Below are 22,883 nucleotides of genomic sequence, written 5' to 3' on the forward strand. Positions count from 1 at the left end.
AGAAGGGGAAGAGAATGAGCAGCAGTAATCAACAGCATACTAAGCTCATCCTACTGAGAACGCTTCATCTAATGTGCAATTACGTTGATTCCCGCCATTCCTTCATGTTGGTACAGCGCGTCCCCTCAGCTGATTATCACGTCAAAAACACATGGGTCTCGAAAGACAATTCATTTTCTCAATGGTGTGCAGCGAATTTTACTAGATGAAAAGCTGAAATTAGTATGACATCCTAACATTCAAAGCATACAAAATTGTTGAAATTTCACATACTATAAAACTCTTTTTTGAATACCCAAAATGCCTACTATTTGGAACGCAAATACGGTTATTCGGCCGAATGCCTATGGAGTTTAAAGTTAAGTGAACATAACATAAAATAACATCACATTCGATGAGTCTACTTGGCCATGAGTTGTCCTCCAATTCAACAAGGGAGCTGGGTCTTGTCTGGCTTGTCACTCTGTTTAAACACTGGATCACTTTCCAGGCTCACTGAATTATTCACCATAGCCCATGCTGAGGGAGGAAGTTTGCGGTCCAGATACCTTACCAACCGTGAGGAGAGTACCAACAGGGGAGAGAGGAGAGGGGAAAAGAGAGAGGGAGAGTTGAGGACACTCAGTGAGAAGAATGATATGACAACAAGGAGACGGAGGGGGTAGGATACTTATTGAGAAAAATATGGGAAGAGTGAAAACATTTGAAAGGGAGAGAGAACGGATGTCATCTGATCCAGGGCCACTGATGCTAACAGACCACATCCGTATGGAGTAACCACAGTGGGTCAAGGCCCTACAGACAGACAGGAAGTCATTCTCCAGCTGTCAGCTCTCTCCACTCCTGCTGACAAGACCATAATAAAACCACAGATTATTTTCATTGCTGTACATTTCAGAGAGGAGGACTTGAGATCATAAGAACTCCAGACAGATGCTTTGCCATTGGAGCTGAGTGGACAGTAGGTACTAGCTATACAGCGCAGTGAATGACATCCTCATTTGTCTTTACACAACTGGTTTCAATCAAACCATATGATGGGAAACATTTACCACAAAGACACAAGTAGCCCTTTGTCTCAATACATTTTTATTGTTGATGGTTGTTATTCTTCAGAACAAAAAACCGCACACAACCCCAAATATATTTCCGTTATTTTGTCTCCCTCTCTCTCTCTTTACATACACACCCTGCCCCACAAATACATGGTCAGAAACACAGTAGTCTTGTTCCAATATCATACAGAAACACTCAAGAAGGAACTAATGGGGGCGGGCCACTCAAGCAATTACTGTCATTGCGAAAGCATCATGAGAGCTTTGAAAACGTAAATTGCGTTCAGTTCACACTGTGACAGCTATGTGGAAATACACAGTAAATTCAGCTTTACAGCGTGATATAAGTTTGAAGGTAATGTTCCTGCTATAGCGGAGACTGCATAACACGGTAAATGCTGCATAGGTCAGCACAATCAGGAATTTCTATGGCAGAATCTGTAATACTTCAGCTTTCCAGATTGAATAGAGCGCCAAGTAACGGAAATTTGAATGTCAATGAGCATGTCTTTGAAGTGGAAGACAAAGGCAAACTGATTTGAAGAAGCAGAACATTTGGATTCACATATGCGTTGATGATGGTCAGAGGCGTGCTTTTTAGATGGAAGGGTTTTGGAATGGCACTCAGAGAAAAACGTCCAATATCGGTGCCAAAATGTGGCAAATAATCCGATGGCATTAAACTCAGGCGCCCCGTTTATACCTGGTGGTAAAATAGGTCCTTTGTCCTCGTCTACATTCTGATTGTACCCACACTTCCAGAAATGTGTCTACGCATGGTATTACAATTTTCAAGTACAGTGAAATACATTTCTTACAAGCTCCAACCCCAACAATGCGGAAATCAAATAACATGTGTCTGTTATCCATCCACTGAGTCTGCATTGTGACCAGATTTCCAGATCGTGTCTGACTACCTCCTGAGGTGGACAGGATGATCTGATTCACAATGTGTTGTCTGGATCGTCTACACCTGTCAAAAAATGTGGGCACAATCAGAATGTAGACAAGATCAGGACAAAATATGTTATAACCAGGTTTAGACAGGGCTAGAATGATGGTCATGTACAGTACATTCAGCATTGTGGTCACTTACTGTACATCTTTACTCTGGGCAAACGGATAGTAATTAGTCACAGAACATACAATAAATATACATCTATATGTACACGTATACTCTTAAACCTCAAATAAGTGTCCAGGCACTACCTTTTGGAGTCCAGGGATTCCAAAGATGAGCAACATTTCCTTTTGCACATGAAGTGCCCAACACAACCCAGGAAGTGCTGCACTAGCAAGCCTCACCATTTTCCTCTTCCAGTTTTGCATTAAAAAGATGCACATGTGTCAGATTTTTAAGACCCTGTTTGGGTCTGGAATACTCTCTTTCTCCACTTCCTCCATCCTGGTGCTTTGACCAGACCGTGGATTTAAGAACCAGCTGGGACTGGGTCTGTCTTAGCTGTCGTGGTTGGGGTGAATGCCACTCATTGTAAGGTCCCAGTCCCAAGGAGAGGGCTTTTTTAAACCCCCTTTTTGTCCCCAATTTCATGGTATCCAATTGTTAGTAGTTACTGTCTTGTACTCCCGTACGGGCTCGGGAGAGACGAAGGTCGAGAGCCATGCGTCCTCTGAAACACAACCCAACCAAGCCGCACTGCTTCTTAACACAGCACGTATCCAACCCGGAAGTCAGCCGCACCAATGTGCCGGAGGAAACACCTAGCGACCTGGTCAGCGTGCACTGCGCCCGGCCCGCCACAGGAGTCGCTAGTGCACGATGAGACAAGAATATCCCTACCGGCCAAGCCCTCCCTAACCCGGACGACGCTAGGCCAATTGTGCGTCGCCCCATGGACCTCCCGGTCGCGGCCGGCTGCGACAGAGCCTGAGCTCAAACCCAGAGTCTCTGGTGGCATGGAGATGGCTTTTTTAGGAGGAGGAACTTCTTCTGGTCAATAATAGTGACATTTGCACCACCATTACAGTACAGTAAGACACTGAGATCATCTAAAGAAAAAGCAATATATTGACAACTGCTTATGTTCTCACAAAGTGGGTATTAGTAGAGACTGCAATATTGGTTTACTGACCCTTGATTTAGCCACAAAATGTTTTATTTAAAATTCCAAAGGGGATTTGCTTCATATTAGTGTTCTATGGGTTATAGACACTTAATTTAATTTGAGATCAGGGTCTCAGCACATATCATATAATAGTCTATACATTCCAACATGCATATACGAGCTGTGTATTTTCATACAGACAGGGTCTAATGGGTTAGTTACACCAGTCTGTATTTTGGAACAAGGTCACGGTTGGGTAAAACCAGGTTTTCCACTCCCCCTGTTTGTTTAACTCTAACTAGAGATAGAGAACACAGATGTCCTACAAGGACTGCTCATATAGACAAGTGGTCACAGATAAAGTGGCAGTTTTAACTCTTTACTCTCTTTAAGCCTCTTAAATCTATCTGTACCTCTGCACTTCTTTCAAGACTACCCCATAAGAGGGTCATCATATTGCACACATCCACATTTAGAACAGTGGTTTTACAAATAGAGTGCATTCGGAAAGTCTAGGAAGAGTCCTGACGGTTCCAAACTTTTTACATTTAAGAATGATGGAGGCTACTGTGTTCTTGGGGAACTTCAATGCTGCAGACTTTTTTTGATACCCTTCCCCAGATCTGTGCCTCGACACAATCCTGTCTCAGAGCTCTACGGACAATTCCTTTGACCTCACAACTTAGTTTTTGCTCTGACATGCACTGTCAATTGTGGGAACTTATATAGGCAGGTGTGTGCCTTTCGAAATCATGTTCAATCAATTGAATTTACCACAGCTGGACTCCAATGAAGTTGTAGAAACATCCCAAGAATGAGCAATGGAAACAGGATGCACCTGAACTAAATTTTGAGTCTCATAGCAAAGGGTCTGAATACTTATGTAAATAAGCTATTTCCAGTGTTTTTATACATTTGCAAGAAATTCAAGAAAACTGTTTTTGCTTTGTCATTATGGGGTATTGTGTGTAGATTGATGAGGGGAAAAGTATGTCATCCATTTTAGAATAAGGGTGTAACAGAATAAAATGTGGAAAAAGTCAAGGGGTCTGAATACCTTCCGAATGCACTGTACATGTATCAACATGAAGGAGTAGAACAAAGTGAAGACAGGATTCAAGTCAGTCTGTGGGATTGACACGATTAAATTAAGTGACAGGTTAGGCATCCCGTTTGATTGGCATTGGATCAGTCTTATGACATACCAGGTCGGCCCATCACAAAAAGTGGCAAACACATAAAATTGTACTTCTTCCTCCTGTCTCGATGACTCTCATCTATTTATCATAGCACTGCCAAATTGGAAAATGTATTATGCAAAGCACTGTTTTTCATGTAGCCCATTGAAATCATTCCATCGAGTTGTACTATATCTCCCCCAGTGTTAGTGGACGGTAAGGCAGTTTGTGGTAGAGATATCTTGTATTCACCACAGTAGACTGCATTTGCTGTGTCTCTTGGAGAGACCGGAACACTTCCATGTAGAGTCAAATTCTGTTTTTAGCGCCGGACTCTCAACAACAAGACAAAAAAACTGCCCGGGCCATCCATGTTTGAAGAAAAATGATGAAAGGCAGGGTAACCTCTCCACAGGTACTCTCTCGTGTTTCTCCATCGTTGATGCCACAGAAACATTTAGCACAAAAGAGCTCCAGTCCAGAGGCAAATACCAAGAACGCACAAAAACTAAGCTGAAAGTATCATAAAGGAAAACAACCAACGTCAACAATAAAATGGAGGAAACCACAGCTGTACATTAAAGGGTTAAAAGTGAGGAGCACTTCTCCCTTTTTTGTCTATTGTTGTACTTCACAACACCTTAGGCACATTAATCCAAACAATTAAGTAAATGTTGAGGGGGTCACAGGGTGTGTAACCCAGTCAGCAGTCACAGCCCACAAGACGCACCAGCTACGGAACATTGCTATCTCATGCTATCTTCTATGCAGTCCAAGTACTCCAGGATAAGGTCGTAGCAGAATCGGTATTGGTCCTGCAGAATACACACATACATGCATTAGTTACATAGATCAACAATGGTAGTGATATGTAGGGTTAGGGTCAAATCCATTTAAACTCAGGAACTGAAAAATTTTAAAAGCTTCAATAAAATATATCTTTTTAAGTCTTGAATTGAAATTCAATTTCATCTTAGGCCCGATCCCTACTTCGGAATTTAGGCCTTTCCTACTCATGCCTATCCCACACACCTCTCAGTATTTGGTATTCAGACATAACTTTTTCGGGTCACCTAACGCGCTCTGCAGGTGTGGCTACCTTAAGCATTCTGAATAAATGTAATTGAATTGCTGAAAACCCTCCCACTTGCTGAGCCAACAGATTTTCTCGTCAAAATTTCATTCAATAAGGTTTTTAGTACATTTAATGTATCTTAAGTCATCCCGTTAAATAGGGTGCTCCTTTAATACTTCACAAACATATATATGTAAATGCGCATGCACATTTTTTTAATGGTTTTCCTGAGTTACAGCTCATATAAGGAAATCAGACCCTAATCTATGGATTTCACATGACTGGGCAGGGGCGCAGCCATGGATGGGCATAGGCCCACCCACTTGGGAGCCAGGTTATACACATGGTCTGTGATGGTGAGGCCGGTTGGACGTACTGCCAATTTTCTAAAACGACATTGGATGCGACTAATGGTACAGAAATTAACATTAAATTATCTTTCAACAGCTCTGGTTGACATTCCTGCAATCAGCATGCCAATTGCATGCTCCCTCAACTTGAGATATCTGTGTCATTGTGTTGTGTGACTAAACACCACATTTTCAGTGGCCCTTTATTATCCCCAGCACAAGATGCATCTGTGTAATGATCATGCTGTTTAATCAGATTATTGATATGCCACACCTGTCAGGTGGATGGATTATCTTGGCAAAGGAGAAATGTTCACTAACAGGAATGTAAACAAATTGAGAGAAATATGGAATTTACCTCGCCACTATGGCCTATTTTATTGCCTTACCTTGCCTTATCTTACCTCATTTGCAAAATCTGTATATAGACTTTTTCTACTTGTATTATTGACTACAGTCGTGGCCAAAAGTTTTGAGAATGACACAAATATACATTTTCACAAAGTCTACTGCCTCAGTTTGTATGATGGCAATTTGCATATACTCCAGAATGTTATGAAGAGTGATTAGATTAATTGAAAAGTCCCTCTTTGCCATACAAATTAACTGAATCCCCAAAAAACATTTCCACTGCATTTCAGCCCTGCCACAAAAGGACCAGCTGACATCAGGTCAGTGATTCTTTCGTTAACACAGGTGTGAGTGTTGACGAGGACAAGGTTGGAGATAACTCTGTCATGATGACGGAGTTCGAATAACAGACTGTAAGCTTCAAAAGGAGGGTGGGGCTTGGAATCATTGTTCTTCCTCTGTCAACCATAGTTACCTGCAGGGAAACACGTGCTGTCATCATTGCTTTGCACAAAAATGGCTTCACAGTTAAGGATATTGCTGCCAGTAAGATTGCACCTAAATCAACCATCAAGAACTTCAAGGAGAGTGGTTCAATTGTTGTGAAGAAGGCTTCAGGGCGCCCAAGAAAGTCCAGCAAGTGCCAGGACTGTCTCCTAAAGTTGATTCAGCTGCGGGATTGGGGCACCACCAGTACAGAGCTTGCTCAGGAATGGCAGCAGGCAGGTGTGAGTGCATCTGCACACACAGTGAGGCGAAGACTTTGAGAATGGCCAGGTGTCAATAAGGGCAGCAAAGAAGCCACTTATCTCCAGGTAAAATATCAGGGACAGCCTGATATTCTGCAAAAGGTACAGGTATTGAACTGCTGAGGACTGGGGTAAAGTTATTTTCTCTGATGAATCCACTTTCCGATTGTTAGGGGCATCCGGAAAAAAGCTTTCCGGAGAAGACAAGGTGAGCGCTACCATCAGTCCTGTGTCATGCCAACAGTAAAGCATCCTGAGGCCATTCATGTGTGGGGTTGCTTCTCAGCCAAGGGAGTGAGCTCACTCACAATTTTGCCTAAGAACACAGCCATGAATAAAGAATGGTACCAACACATCCCCGAAAACAACTTCTCCCAACCATCCAGGAACAGTTTGGTGACGAACAATGCCTTTTCCAGCATGTTGGAGCAACTTGCCATAAGGCAAGTGATAACTAAGTGGCTCAGGGAACAAAACATCGACATTTTGGGTCCATGGCCAGGAAACTCCCCAACCTTAATTCCATTGAGAACTTGTGGTCAATCCTCAAGAGGCGGGTGAACAAACAAAAACCCACAAATTCTGACAAACTCCAAGCATTGATTATGCAAGAATGGGCTAACCTCAGTCAGGATGTGGCCCAGAAGTTAATTGTCAGCATGCCAGGGCGGATTGCAGAGGTCTTGAAAAGGAAGGATCAACACTGCAAATATTGACTCTTTGCATCAACTTCATGTAATTGTCAATAAAAGCCTTTGACACTTATGAAATGCTTGTAATTATACTTCAGTGTTCCATAGTAACATCTGATAAAATATCTAAAGACACTGAAGCCGCAAACTTTGTGGAAATTAATATTTGTGTCATTCTCAAAACTTTTGGCCATGACTGTATGTTTGTTTATTCCATGTGTATCTCTGTGTTGTTGAACTGCTTTGCTTTATCTTGGTCAGGTCGCAGTTGTAAATTATAACTTGTTCTCAACTAGCCTACCTGGTTAAATAAAGGTGAAATATTTTTTTATATATTTTTTAAACATTGAAAGAACGGGTTCAGAATATAAGGTATCAATGAAAGAATGCCTTATAAATACATGCATATTCGTCTCCATTTCAGCATCAACTGGTAGATAAAAAAATACTCTGATCTTGTAGATTATTTAGGTTTCGGAAAGTATTTATGAATCATAAAACCAGGTTTGGAGAGTCTTTACGCAGGAAAGAAAGAAAACAGTGGTTTGATTCATTCTGAAAATTGCCACATGCAGTTCTTCAACCCATGGTAATGTTGGAAGATTAGTGTAGATATAATTAAAATAGGGAGAATATTGTTGTCTAGTGCCTGCATTAACCATGGAACTGTGTGATGACAAGGTCAAGTATTACGCCATGCGCTCTAATTCATAATGATTAAATTAGCCTACATGTCTTATTTTATATTATCAACTGTTAGTAATGATCCTCAGCAACAACTGAACGGCCATGAAGCGTTTACAGAGGAAGTAAATGAAAGTAAACAAAACAATGTAATTAAACTGAATAATAAGATAGGATATATCAACTGAAGGCCTACTGACAGTCGATACTGATATTTAACATGATAGAAATAGGAGACAGAGAAAGTCCGGGTAACCAATCATTTTGACATTCAAGAGTGCCCTGCAAGTTAAAAGGCCATACGTACAATTTATATTCTGCATAATGGCACTGCATTTCATAAACTTTACTCTTGCTGCCATATGACTGGTTTCACATTTGTCTCCGGCGATCATAAGGTAAAATAGATCTAAAATAAGTGTAATTCATATTTACAATCACCTTATCCAAACAGATTACTTATTAACCTAGTTCTTATCAATAGATCCTATCAAATTGTAAATTACACTGCATGGAGAATGGTGTTATTTCCATGGGGAAAACATTTAATAGATTATTTTTCCACTTGGAACTAATTGGTTCGCTAGACCTTATTCATGGTTTCCTCAATCACGGTTTCCTCGCGTGTAAATGTGGTGGAAATATTAGGGAATTAAGTTAAGGTCATAATAGAGCGTATCTGTAGACACACCTCTGCCATTCGAGCTCCACCTCGAGCTTATACGAGCTCCACCTCAAACGAATAGTGAGTGAATAGCATGCTATTTTCATGCTAAATTCAAGGTCAGAATACACAGAGAGAAAAGCGAACATAAAGGGGAATTATGTTCGCTTAACCTGGGACGGAATTCCTCGCAAAAATACTCCAAAGCTAAATTGCAGCCGGGCAGCTCCCCTCCACATACCAGTGACTCCACCATGTTGGGTTTGGAGTTGCGGAGTGTCTTGATGGAGTAGAAGATGTCCACCATGTTCTGGTACTGTATCATCTCCAGCAGGATGGTGCTGGCACAGAATGTCCCACTGCGCCCACCGCCGTTCCTATAAGACAGGGAGGAGTTGTTAGAGAACGAGGAGTTGAAACACAACCTTCAGTGTTAAGATGCTAGGATTTTAGTATTTATTAGGATCCCCAATTAGCTGCTGCCGAGGCAGCGGCTACTCTTCCTGGGGTCCAAACAGGAAACAACACAACAGATAAAATGCATAATATACATAAATATACATAGCAGAAATACATTTACATTGCAATTTATCCATTCAGCAGACGCTCCCATCCAGTGGCCCACAGCTAGTGCATTCATCCTGACTAGTCTCCCAGTCCCTGCAGCTAAAAAACACTGCCACAGCATGATGCTGCCACGACCATGCTTCACCGTAGTGATGGTTTCCTCCTCAGGTTTCCTCTAGACGTGACGCTTGGCATTTAAGCTAAAGAGTTCAATCTTGGTTTCATCAGACCAGAGAATCTTGTTTCTCAGGGTCTGAGAATCCGATGAAAACGTGCTCCAGAATGCTCAGGATCTCAGAGTGAGGCGAAGGTTCACCTTCCAACGGGACAATGACCCTAAGCACACAGCCAAGACAACGTAGGAATGGCTTTGAGATAAGTCTCTGAATGCCCTTGAGTGGCCCAGCCAGAGCCTGGACTTGAACCCAATCGAACATCTCTGGAGAGACCTGAAAATAGCTGTGCAACAGCACTCCCCAACCAACCTGGCAGAACTTGAGAGGATCTGCAGAGAAGAATGGGAGAAACTCCCCAAATACATGTAGGCCAAACTTGTAGCGTCATACCCAAGAAGACTCGATGCTGTAATCGCTGCCAAATGTGCTTCAACAAAGTACTGAGTAAACTGTCTGAATAGTTATGTAAATGTGATATTTCAGTTGACCAGTTTTATTAAACTAGGAACAAATTCTAAAAACCTGTTTTTGCTTTGTCATTATGGAGTATTGTGTGTAGATTGATGAGGGGAAAAAACGATTTAATACATTTTAGAATAAGGCTACAACGTAACAAAATGTGGAAAAGTCAATGGGTCTGAATACTTTCCTAAGGCACTGTATACTGTTAAGTCGTCAACATACATGGACACACAAGCTTTATTCAAGGTCAGTGGAAGGTCATTAGTAAAACATAGAAAACAACAATGGGCCAAGCCAACTGCCCTGTCGTACACCCCACTCAAACGAATTTGCATTAGAGAGGCTTCCATTAAAGAAAAACCTCTGTGTTCTATTGGACAGGTAACTGTCCATCCATGATAAATCAGAGGATGTTAATCCATAACACCTACATTCTTTCAACAATATGTTATGAACAATGATATCAAAGCCTGCACGGAAGTCTAACAAAACACTTCCCACAATCACATTATTATAATTTTCATTCAGTCAATAATCAGTCATTTGTGTCAGTGTAGGTAGGAGGCATGTTGAGTGTCCTCCCCTATAAGTATAGTCTGTAAGAAAACATCTGTAAAATAACATTGTATTCGGTCGAACACGATTTCTTCCAAAAGCTCGCTAAGCACCGTTAACAAGCTGATTGGTCTGCTGTTTGAACCATTAAAGGGTGCTTTGCTATTTTTGGGCTGCGTAATGCCCTTTGCCTCCATCCAGGCCTGAGGGCACACTGTCTTCTAGGCTTAGATTGAAGATGTGGCAAATAGGAGTCACAATGTATTCCGCTACCAACCTCTGTAATTTACCATCCAGGTGGTCGGTTCCAGGTGGTTTATCCTTATTTATAGATAGCAATGATTTTTTCTGCTCACTTTGCGGAATTCAAAGCTACAGTGCTTGTGTTTCATTATTTGGTCCATTATGTATGACTGTGAACTCAGAATTTGTTGTTTGCATGTCATGCCAAAGTTAGCTAATCTAGTCAACAAAAAAGGTATTAAAAAGTGGTTGGCAATATCAAAGGGTTTTGTTACTTTTAATTTTTTTCACCAATGAAAAACACCAACACATATAAATATATTTTTTAACGGGGTGCAGGTGTGGTTTATTTGGGCTTATATGAAAACCACACTACAAAAAAACTATATACAATACATATTGTAAGTTCCAAAATACGTATGTGTGCATGTGAGAGTTGGGCTATTTGGAGGAGATTACTGAGTAGTTTGGTTCATCAGGCTGACCCCCAGTCTCCGCTTGAAGTTATTGAGGGATGATGATGTTTCAGCAATGTGAAGATAAGAATTCCAGAGTATGTTACCTCTGTATCTGATAGAGAATTAACTATGTGAGGTGCGGCATTGGGGAGGGTGAATTTCAGAATGAACCTGGACGAATCCATTGAAGGGTTTAGGTACACTGTGGGAGGTATGAGTATTTGTAGATTAAAGTGCATAATTGGCAATATATATTGAGTCTCAGATGGAGTGCAGATAATTAGAGGTGGCTAGTCTTTTTGTATGATGAGTACTTTGTGTAGGTAGGAGACATACGTACAGTACTGGCCCAGGCAGTACAGTAAATGAGATATGGTTAAATTAAAATATTGTATAGAGTTAGGAAGCAAGCCTGATGAACCAAACCACTAATCTTTCATCACTTTGCTGCAAAATAATGGAATATGGTCTTTCCATGATACCTTTTCATCAATTAAAACTCTGGAAATGACTTCTTCCATTTCATTCCCACCAAATGAGATGGTGGATCTTTTTTCTGTATAATATTTCTTATTCTTACTAGTGAATACAATAAAGTAGGATTTTTTTTACATTGAAAGATAATTTGCTCAGAAGATTTGGCCATGACTGAGTTGGCTTTATTAATTAGTGAATAAAAATGATTGTGATAAAATCAAATTAGTATCATCAGCAAAGAAAATGGGAACACAGAAGACACAGCAGAAGACACAGCAGCAAGGGCATTGATATAGATTAGGAATAACAAAATTCCAATTATCGAACCCTGTGGCACGCCACAGGATATCTTCGCCCTGGTAGATGCAGAGCCGATTGCATAAACATAACTATATATCCAATTATATTTGCACTATATATAAAAGTATGTGGACACCCCTTCAAATGAGTGGATTTGGCTATTTTAGGCCCACCCGTTGCTGACAGGTGAACAAAATCCATAGACAAACATTAGAATGGGCTGTAGAATGGGCTTGCTGAAGAGCTCAGTGACTTTCAACGTTTCACTATCATATGATGCCACCTTCCCAAGAACAAATTTCTGCCCTGCTAGAGCTGCCCCAGTCAACTGTGTGGTGTTATTATGAAGTGGAAACTTCTAGGAGTAACAATGGCTCAGCCTCGAAATGGTAGCCCACACAAGCTCCCAGAACGGGGCCGTGTAAAAATCGTCTGTCCTTGGTTGCAACACTCACTACCGAGTTCCAATCTGTCTCTGAAAGCAACGTCAGCACAAGAACTGTTCGTTGGGAGCTTCATTTTGTACTTCCAACTTTGTGGCAACAGTTTGGAGAAGGTCCTTTCCTGTTTCAGCATGACAGTGCCACCGTGCACGAAGAGAGGTCCATACAGAATTTTTTTTGGAGATCGGTGTGGAAGAACTTGACTGGCCTGCACAGAGCCTTGACCTCAACCCCATTGAACACCTTTGGGATAAATTGGAACGCCGACTGCGAGCCAGGCCTAATCGCCAAACATCAGTGCCCGACCTCACTAATGCTGTGGCTGAATGGAAGCAAGTCCCCGGAACAATGTTCCAACATCTAGCCTTTACCAGAAGAGTGGAGGCTGTTATAGCAGCAAAGGGGGGGACCAACTCCATATTAATGCCGGCAATTTTTCACCAAACAGACACTAATCTCATCATGACCTGCTGCTGATATCTTTAAGTTACCAATTACCTCCATCACATCAGGAGGATCAAACTGAAGCAGAGAAGGGAAATGTCCCTTAATGTAATCCAAGGCATTTCCATCAGTTTTCTCTATTTCTCCATTTCAAAAAAGTTATTAAATTCACATGAAATAACATCAGGATCACTATAGGTCTTACTTCCAACAATAAATTGAGATGGGATAGTTGAATATACCTTTTTCTTTTTCAACAGTTGATTTATTTTCTAAATGTACTTTATATTATTTAAGGAATTATGGAATTTGTTAGTAAAATATATTTTTTGGGATATCCGAAGTAGGTGAGTAAATGTGACCGACCGCCTCGATTCGGCCTTATGTAGCAAAATTTGAAATTATGTTTTTTTTTTTTTACATTGGATAAAAGTTTAGACTCAGAGCTAGAAAATGGCATACCATACACTACAGTTGAGGAACAACTGTAGTGTACTCTGATAAACTTGTAACCTCACTTTTGAGAAAATGGACTTGGAATATTTCGGTACACCTACTTGTGCCTATCAGAGAGGGTTGCCGTGCTCTTAGAAAAGAGTCAGTTGGGTTCTCAGTTCATTGTGCAGACAGGAACAAATATCTCTCCAGGAAGAAGAAGGGGGGGGGTGTATGTTTCATGATTAACGACTCATGATGTGATTGTGATAACATACAGGAACTAAAGACATTTTGTTCACCCGACCTAGAATATGTCAATCAAATGCCGACCATATTACCTCCGAAGAGAATTTGTGTATATCCCCCCTCAAGCCGATACCACAACTGCCCTCAAAGAACGTCCCTGAACTTTATACAAACTGGAAACCACATATCCTGAGGTCACATGTATAGTAGCTGGGGAGTTTAACAAAGCAAATTTAAGGAAAAGAATGCCGAAATTCAATTATCAAATTGACTGTAGTACTCGGCTGCTACAAAACTCGACCACTGCTACTCCAACTTCCGGAATGCCGACAAGGCCCTTCCCTGTTCTCCTTACGGCAAATCTAATCACGGCTCCATTTTGCTCCTCCCTTCCTATAGGCAGAAACTCAAACAGGAAGTACCCGTTCTAAGGACAATGCTGGTCTGACCAATCAGAATCCACACTTCAAGAATGTTCTGATCACGAGACATGTTCCAGGTACCCTCAGAGAATAATATAGACGCATATACTGATACGGTGACTGAGTTTATCAGGAAGTGTATAGGAGATGTTGTACCCATTGTGACTATTAAAACCTATCCAACCCAGAAACTGTGGAAAGATGGAAGCATTCGCGCAAAACTCAAGTGCAAAACATTGCATTTAACCATTTAACAAAGTGTAGTTATTCACTCCGTAAGGCAATCAAACAGACAAAACGTCAGTATAGAGACAGTGGCGTCGCAATTCAAAGGCTAAGATACGAGACTATGTGGCAGGGTCTACAGACAATCACGTACTGCAAAGTGAAAACCAGCCATGTTGAGGACACCGATGTCTTGCTTCTGGACAAGCTAAACACCTTCTTTGCCCGCTTTGAGGATAACACAGTGCCACCGACGCGGCCCGCTACCAAAGACTGTGAGCTCTCCTTCTCTGTGGCCGACGTGAGTGACATTTAAGAATGTTAAACCTTGAATGTAACCCTAGCTGCATCCTCAGAGCATCCGCAGACCAGCTGGCTGGAGTGTTTACAGATACAGTGGGGCAAAAAAGTATTTAGTCAGCCACCAATTGTGCAAGTTCTCCCACTTAAAAAGATGAGAGAGGCCTGTAATTTTCATCGTAGGTACACTTCAACTAATGACAGACAAAATGAGAAGAAAAAAAAATCCAGAAAATCACGTAGGATTTTTAATGAATTTATTTGCAAGTTATGGTGGAAAATAGGTATTTGGTCACCTACAAACAGGTAAGATTTCTGGCTCTCACAGACCTGTAACTTCTTCTTTAAGACGTTCCTCTGTCCTCCACACATTACCTGTATTAATGACACCTGTTTGAACTTGTACTAAGTATAAAAGACACCTGTCCACAACCTCAAACAGTCACACTCCAAACTCCAGTATGGCCAAGACCAAAGAGCTGTCAAAGGACACCAGAAACAAAATTGTAGACCTGCACCAGGCTGGGAAGACTGAATCTGCAATAGGTAAGCAGCTTGGTTTGAAGAAATTAACTGTGGGAGCAATTATTAGGAAATGGAAGACATACAAGACCACTGATAATCTCCCTCGATCTGGGGCTCCACGCAAGATCTCACCCCATGGGGCCAAAATAATCATAGTGAATGACCTGCAGAGAGCTGGGACCAAAGTAACAAAGCCTACCATCAGTAACACACTACGCCGCCAGGGACTCAAATCCTGCAGTGACAGATGTGTCCCCCTGCTTAAGCCAGTACATGTCCAGGCCCGTCTGAAGTTTGCTAGAGAGCATTTGGATGATCCAGAAGAAGATTGGGAGAATGTCATATGGTCAGATGAAACCAAAATATAACTTTTTGGTAAAAACTCAACTCGTCGTGTTTGGAGGACAAAGAATGCTGAGTTGCATCCAAAGAACACCATACCTACTGTGAAGCATGGTGGTGGAAACATCTTTGGGGCTGTTTTTCTGCAAAGGGAACCAGGACGACTGATCCGTGTAAAGGAAAGAATGAATGAGGCCATGTATCGTGAGATTTTGAGTGAAAACCTCCTTCTATCAGCAAGGGCATTGAAGATGAAACGTGGCTGGGTCTTTCAGCATGACAATGATCCCAAACACACCGCCCGGGCAACGAAGGAGTGGCTTCGTAAGAAGCATTTCAAGGTCCTAGAGTGGCCTAGCCAGTCTCCAGATCTCAACCTCATAGAAAATATTTGGAGGGAGTTGAAAGTCCGTGTTGCCCAGCAACAGCCCCAAAACATCACTGCTCTAGAGGAGATCTGCATGGAGGAATGGGCCAAAATACCAGCAACAGTGTGTGAAAACCTTGTGAAGACTTACAGAAAACTTTTGACCTTTGTCATTGCCAACAGAGGGTATATAACAAAGTATTGAGATAAACTATTGTTGTTGACCAAATACTTATTTTCCACCATAATTTGCAAATAAATTCATTAAAAATGCTACAATGTGATTTTCTGGATTTTTTTCTTCTCATTTTGTCTGTCATATTTGAAGTGTACCTATGATGAAAATTACAGGTCTCTCTCATCTTTTTAAGTGGGAGAACTTGCACAATTGGTGGCAGACTAAATACTTTTTTGCCCCACTGTATTATCAATCTTTCCCTGTCCAAGTCTACTGTCCCCACATGCTTCAAGATGTCCACCATTGATCCTGTACCCAAGAAAGCAAAGGTAATTGAACTAAATGTTTATCGCCCCGTAGCACTCACTTCTGTCATCATGAAGTGCTTTGAGCGACTCGTCAAGGATCAAATCACCTCTACCTTACCTGACACCCTAGACCAACTTCAATTTGCTTGCCGCCCCAATAGACCAACAGACGATGCAATCACCATTGCACTGCACACTGCCCTATCCCATCTAGACTAGAGGAATACCTACAGTTGAAGTCAGAAGTTTACATACACTTATGTTGAAGTCATTAAAACTTGTTTAACCTGTTGAGTGTAGGGGGCAGTATTTTGATGTTTGGATGAAAAACGTACCCAAATGAAGCCTATTTCTCAGGCCCAGAAACTAGAATATAGATGTAATTGTTAGATTAGGATAGAAAACACTCAAAAGTTTCCAAAACTGTCAAAATATTGTCTGTGAGTATAATTATCCTTTTGAGGGCATGGCAGATTTACGCCCCCTTTGGAGAAATTGGGTACCCCTAGTAAACTGAAAAAAAAATTCTCAAAAATTGCTAATATATGCATATAATAATTATTATTGGATAGAAAACACTCTAAAGCTTCTAAAACCGTTGGAATTATGTCTGTAAGTATAGCAGAACTCACAGGGCATGCATTCTTCCAAACTAGTTTTTGTGGTCATGAAAGTTGGAGCAACTTTGACGTCATCGCCCCCACCCTTCCCGACCACTTATGGATCTGGGATCCTCTTTCTGTAGAGCGTTCAATCATTCAAATCGCGCGAGAATTGGCCCTATGGGAGTGATTTGAGTAAGTGCCGCGAGAAAAAAACCTGTGCGTTAGGGCGCGAATTGGTCACAGCCATTCCTTTGTTCCAGCACTCCTGGGAAGAGCAAACGATGCCCGGTTGAATTGAAATTTGTTTTGTGTGTTAAAAACATCATAAAGCTTGCTTCTGCACTTAGTTTGACCTGTTTAGTCGACATATAATATGTAATTTTGAAGTTTTGATGCGCAACGTTACCGGACCAGAGGACGTTTTGGGTGCATTTCAGCTGATGTTATTAGCTGTAGCTAATACAAAGACGCAAGACTTGAAACCAAACGATGTATTGGGTAAGTATGAACCCTTCCAGAACATTCTGAACGAAGACCATCGAAGGTAAGGGAATATTTATGCTTAAATCTGTGTTTCTGTTGACTCCAACATTACGGAGAAATGTAGCTTATATCTGATCGCCGTCTCAGCAAATTGAATAGTGTGCGATTTCTGTAACGTTAAAAATAAATGTACCAAAAGCGGTTGCATAAAGAAGCAGTGTATCTTTCTAACTATATGTAGAACATGTATATTTAGCCAAAGTTTATGATGTCTATTTACGTTATCTTGCCGAGCTACCTAGATTTCCTGCGGGCATTTTTGAGTAATTTCTGAACATGAGCACATTGTAAATGGACATTTATGGATATATATGGCATATTATTGAAAAAAAAAAAATGTACTGTGTAACATGTCCTATCACTGTCATCTGATGAAGATTTTCAAAAGGTTAGTGAGCGATTTATTTTTTAATCCTGCTTTTATAATTTTATATTTTCTGGGACAAAATGGCTGCCGCTTGTCTTGGTTTCGGTGGTGGTCTAATATAAATATGTGGTGTGTTTTCGCCGTAAAACATTTAAAAAATCTGACATGCTGGGTAGATGAACAAGGTGTTTATCTTTCATTTGAGCTATTGGACTTGTTAATGTGTGGAGGTTAAATACAGTGCCTTGCGAAAGTATTCGGCCCCCTTGAACTTTGCGACCTTTTGCCACATTTCAGGCTTCAAACATAAAGATATAAAACTGTATTTTTTTGTAAAGAACCAAAAACAAGTGGGACACAATCATGAAGTGGAACGACATTTATTGGATAGTTCAAACTTTTTTAACAAATCAAAAACTGAAAAATTGGGCGTGCAAAATTATTCAGCCCCCTTAAGTTAATACTTTGTAGCGCCACCTTTTGCTGCGATTACAGTTGTAAGTCGCTTGGGGTATGTCTCTATCAGTTTTGCACATCGAGAGATTGAATTTTTTTCCCATTCCTCCTTGCAAAACAGCTCGAGCTCAGTGAGGTTGGATGGAGAGCATTTGTGAACAGCAGTTTTCAGTTCTTTCCACAGATTCTCGATTGGATTCAGGTCTGGACTTTGACTTGGCCATTCTAACACCTGGATATGTTTATTTTTGAACCATTCCATTGTTGATTTTGCTTTATGTTTTGGATCATTGTCTTGTTGGAAGACAAATCTCCGTCCCAGTCTCAGGTCTTTTGCAGACTCCATCAGGTTTTCTCCCAGAATGGTCCTGTATTTGGCTCCATACATCTTCCCATCAATTTTAACCATCTTCCCTGTCCCTGCTGAAGAAAAGCAGGCCCAAACCATGATGCTGCCACCACCATGTTTGACAGTGGGGATGGTGTGTTCAGCTGTGTTGCTTTTACGCCAAACATAACGTTTTGCATTGTTGCCAAAAAGTTCAATTTTGGTTTCATCTGACCAGAGCACCTTCTTCCACATGTTTGGTGTGTCTCCCAGGTGGCTTATGGCAAACATTAAACAACACTTTTTATGGATATCTTTAAGAAATGGCTTTCTTCTTGCCACTCTTCCATAAAGGCCAGATTTGTGCAATATATGACTGATTGTTGTCCTATGGACAGAGTCTCCCACCTCAGCTGTAGATCTCTGCAGTTCATCCAGAGTGATCATGGGCCTCTTGGCTGCATCTCTGATCAGTCTTCTCCTTGTATGAGTTGAAAGTTTAGAGGGACGGCCAGGTCTTGGTAGATTTGCAGTGGTCTGATACTCCTTCCATTTCAATATTATCGCTTGCACAGTGCTCCTTGGGATGTTTAAAGCTTGGGAAATATTTTTGTATCCAAATCCGGCTTTAAACTTCTTCACAACAGTATCTCGGACCTGCCTGGTGTGTTCCTTGTTCTTCATGATGCTCTCTGCGCTTTTGACTGACCTCTGAGACTATCACAGTGCAGGTGCATTTATACGGAGACTTGATTACACACAGGTGGATTGTATTTATCATCATTAGTCATTTAGGTCAACATTGGATCATTCAGAGATCCTCACTGAACTTCTGGAGAGAGTTTGCTGCACTGAAAGTAAAGGGGCTGAATAATTTTGCACGCCCAATTTTTAAGTTTTTGATTTGTTAAAAAAGTTTGAAATATCCAATAAATGTTGTTCCACTTCATGATTGTGTCCCACTTGTTGTTGATTCTTCACAAAAAAATACAGTTTTATATCTTTATGTTTGAAGCCTGAAATGTGGCAAAAGGTCGCAAAGTTCAAGGGGGCCGAATACTTTCGCAAGGCACTGTATTTCTAAGAATATTTTTGCGTTCCATGCGCCACGGTTTGAGCTGAACGGGGGGGGGAGGTGTTCCTCTAGAGGAACTCCTGGCATTAACAGGTAATTAACATAACTGATATTGCAGGCGAAAACCTGAGGAAAATCCAAAGAGGAAGTGCCTTCTATTTTGTAAGCTCCCTGTACCATTGCATGCCTTCCCTCCATTTAAAGGGATATCAACCAGAATCATTTCCCTGTGGCTTCCACATGGTGTGAACAGTCTTTAGACATAGTTTCAGCCTTTTATTCTGAGAAATGAGCGAGAACGATCACATCGCGTCAGTGGATATTATCGATTATTTAATGGAAAAAACAACCTGAGGATTGATTATAAAAAACGTTTGACAATTTTTCTACGAACTTTACGGATACTATTTGGAATTTTCGTCTGTCCCGTCGTGACCGCTCGAGCTTGTGGATTACTGAACATAACGCGCCAACCAAATGGAGGTATTTTGGATATAAAAATAATCTTTATGGGACAAAAGGAACATTTATTGTGTAACTGGGAGTCTCGTGAGTGCAAACATCTTAAGATCATCAAAGGTAAGTGATTCATTTTATTGCTTTTCTGACTTTCGTGACCAATCTACTTTGCTGCTAGCTGTTTGTAATGATTTGTCTGCTGAGAGAGGTGTCCTTACATAAACGCTTGGTTTGCTTTCGCAGAAAAGCTTTTTGGAAATCTGGTGGCGTGTCACAAGCTAAGCTGTGTTTTGCTATATTGCACTTGTGATTTCATTAAAATGTAATATTTTTAGTAATTTAATTTGAATTTGGCGCTCTGCACTTCAGCGGATGTTGACGAAAATGATCCCGCTAACAGGATGGGTGCGCCAAGAGGTTAAACAGCTTAGAAAATTCCAGAAAATTATGTCAAGGTTTTAGAAGCTTCTGATAAGCTTTTTGACATCATTTGAGTCAATTGGAGGTGTACCTGTGGATGTATTTCAAGGCCTTCAAACCTTCAAACTCAGTGCCTCTTTGCTTGACATCATGGGAAAATCAAAAGAAATAGGCCAAGACCTCAGAAAAAAAAATTGTAGACCTCCACAAGTCTGGTTCATCCTTGTGTGCAATTTCCAAACACCTGAAGGTACCACGTTCATCTGTACAAACAATAGTACACAAGTATAAACACCATGGGACCACACAGTCGTCATACCGCTCAGGAAGAAGAAGCATTCTGTCTCCTAGAGATGAACGCACTTTCATGCGAAAAGTACAAATCAATCCCAGAACAACAGCAAAGGACCTTGTGAAGATGGAGAAAACAGGTACAAAAGTATCTATATGTGGATAAATAAACTAGGCTTGCAATTTAACAATTTTATTCATATTTACAGATGGCATACAAGTTTCTTATTAAGGCACATGAAAGTTCACGTTCCAGAAGGCATCTCTGTCAAAAAACATTTTGATAAAAAATAAAATGTTTACGTTCAAATGGCTCTCCTGTGAAGTAGTAACCTGCAACATACGCCTTCCTGAAACAAGTCACAAATTTGTTCTTATACTTTTTGTAATTTGCAGAATTCAGGGGAGAAGGATTTGTGAGAAACTTTTAATTATAATTTTTTTTTAGACCGGTTGGTAACCAAGAGTCTCCTTTGGAAGAATGCTTGTCAAGTGTTGTTTGGAAAATTGCGAAAATCCTCAGACATGGTTTTGAATGACGTCTGGCTGGTGACATTCGTCCCTTTAGCTCCTCCACCTCTGACAGTGTAAATTCAAAACAGTGTTTATATTCCATTACATCCTTAAACAGATCATCAACCCTTTTGTTGGTAGAATCCATAAAGAGTTGCAGGAAGGTCTCAGCATTATTTTCCAGCAGATCTATTAGATCTTTATAGAACTATTTTCGTTGATCAATTAGTTCATGGAGTCTAGTGCTTGAGACGTATTCCTCTTCCACATTGAGCTTTGCAGAGTATTTCTAGAGTATTTTTGGCCATGCTACAAGCTTGTTGTGAGCTAAAATGAGTTCGCAAACACAACCCACACCCCAAAAACAAGCGCCACCAGTGAAATGGCAAACACATACAAGCAACACACATGCACCAGTACGATAAACAGAGAGAAAATCGGACAACTTGCTCACTGTATGGATCCTGGCTGCACTTTACTAAATGAGCGGGAGATTACCAACTCGCAGATTAGTGCTGTGGATACAAGCAGTATGCGGTGCATTAAGCCAAAACACTGGTCAAAGATGCTTGGAAGAGACAGTGGTAGGAGCATTCACTTACCCACTGAACGAGCTGTGTGAACGAGCAGTGTGAACAACGCCAGAGTCCTTCCGGGTGCCAACCTGGTTGGTACTATTATGAATAGTACCATTCACCTCAATGAAGGATGGAGCTGAGTTAGCTTAATTTAGAAGCCTATACTTTCATTTAAGGTACTCCAGAGCTTTTTACTATCATTCTTCATATCATTTATCTTTGTTCCATAGTATAGTTTTTTCTTCTTTTTGTTAAGTTTAGCTATGTGTGTTCTCATTTACTGTATGTTTTCCAATCTGCTATGTTGCCAGACTTATTTGCCATTCCCTTAGCCTCATTCCTCTGAGCCATACAGTTTTTCAATTAATCATTTACCATGGGGATTTGGAATTTTTAACAGTCAGTTTCTTTATAGGTGCATGCCTGTCAGTAACCAGAAGAAGCAATTTCATAAATGCTTCAAGTGCAGTGTCAGGATGTTCCTCATTACACACATCGGACCAATACATATTTGTCACATCTTCAAAATAGAAATCATTGTAAAACCTCTTGTATGATAATTTATACTGTGCACTAATTTAGGTCCAGTCTTTGGAACCTTGTTTTTCCTATTATATTATGATCCCTACACCGGATGGGTTTGAATACGGTTTAAGAGCAGTAAATTAGTAAATATGTGGTCAATACAAGTGGATGATTTAGTTCCTGTTCTGTTTGTAAATACCCTGGTAGGTTGACTGATAACCTGAACCAGTTTACAGACACAGGTTACAGTTTGAAGCTTTTTCTTGAGTTTGATGAAAGCCAGTCAATATTCAGGTCACCCAGAAAATATACCTCTCTGTTGATATCCTATACATTATCAAGCATTTCACACATATTATCCAGATACTGAGTGTTAGCACTTG

General features: G+C 40.8%; 1 protein-coding gene across 4 annotated transcripts in view; it reads right to left on the reverse strand.

The window, feature by feature from the left end:
- Positions 1-1,066: 1,066 nt before the first annotated feature.
- Positions 1,067-22,883, reverse strand: part of LOC110490335 (receptor-type tyrosine-protein phosphatase U) — a 322,183-nt gene continuing 300,366 nt past the window's right edge. For all 4 annotated transcript variants that reach the window (XM_021563683.3, XM_021563669.3, XM_090200408.1 and 1 more), the window contains 2 exons: positions 9,106-9,241; positions 1,067-5,114 (listed from right to left, as the gene is read on the reverse strand). In XM_021563683.3, the coding sequence (XP_021419358.3) occupies positions 5,046-5,114; positions 9,106-9,241 (205 nt within the window). In that variant the 3' untranslated portion in view covers positions 1,067-5,045. The remainder of the gene's footprint in view (positions 5,115-9,105; positions 9,242-22,883) is intronic.

The sequence above is a fragment of the Oncorhynchus mykiss genome, chromosome 2 (assembly GCF_057628025.1).
Source record: "Oncorhynchus mykiss isolate SJ-2025 chromosome 2, ASM5762802v1, whole genome shotgun sequence".
Lineage (NCBI taxonomy): Eukaryota > Metazoa > Chordata > Actinopteri > Salmoniformes > Salmonidae > Oncorhynchus > Oncorhynchus mykiss.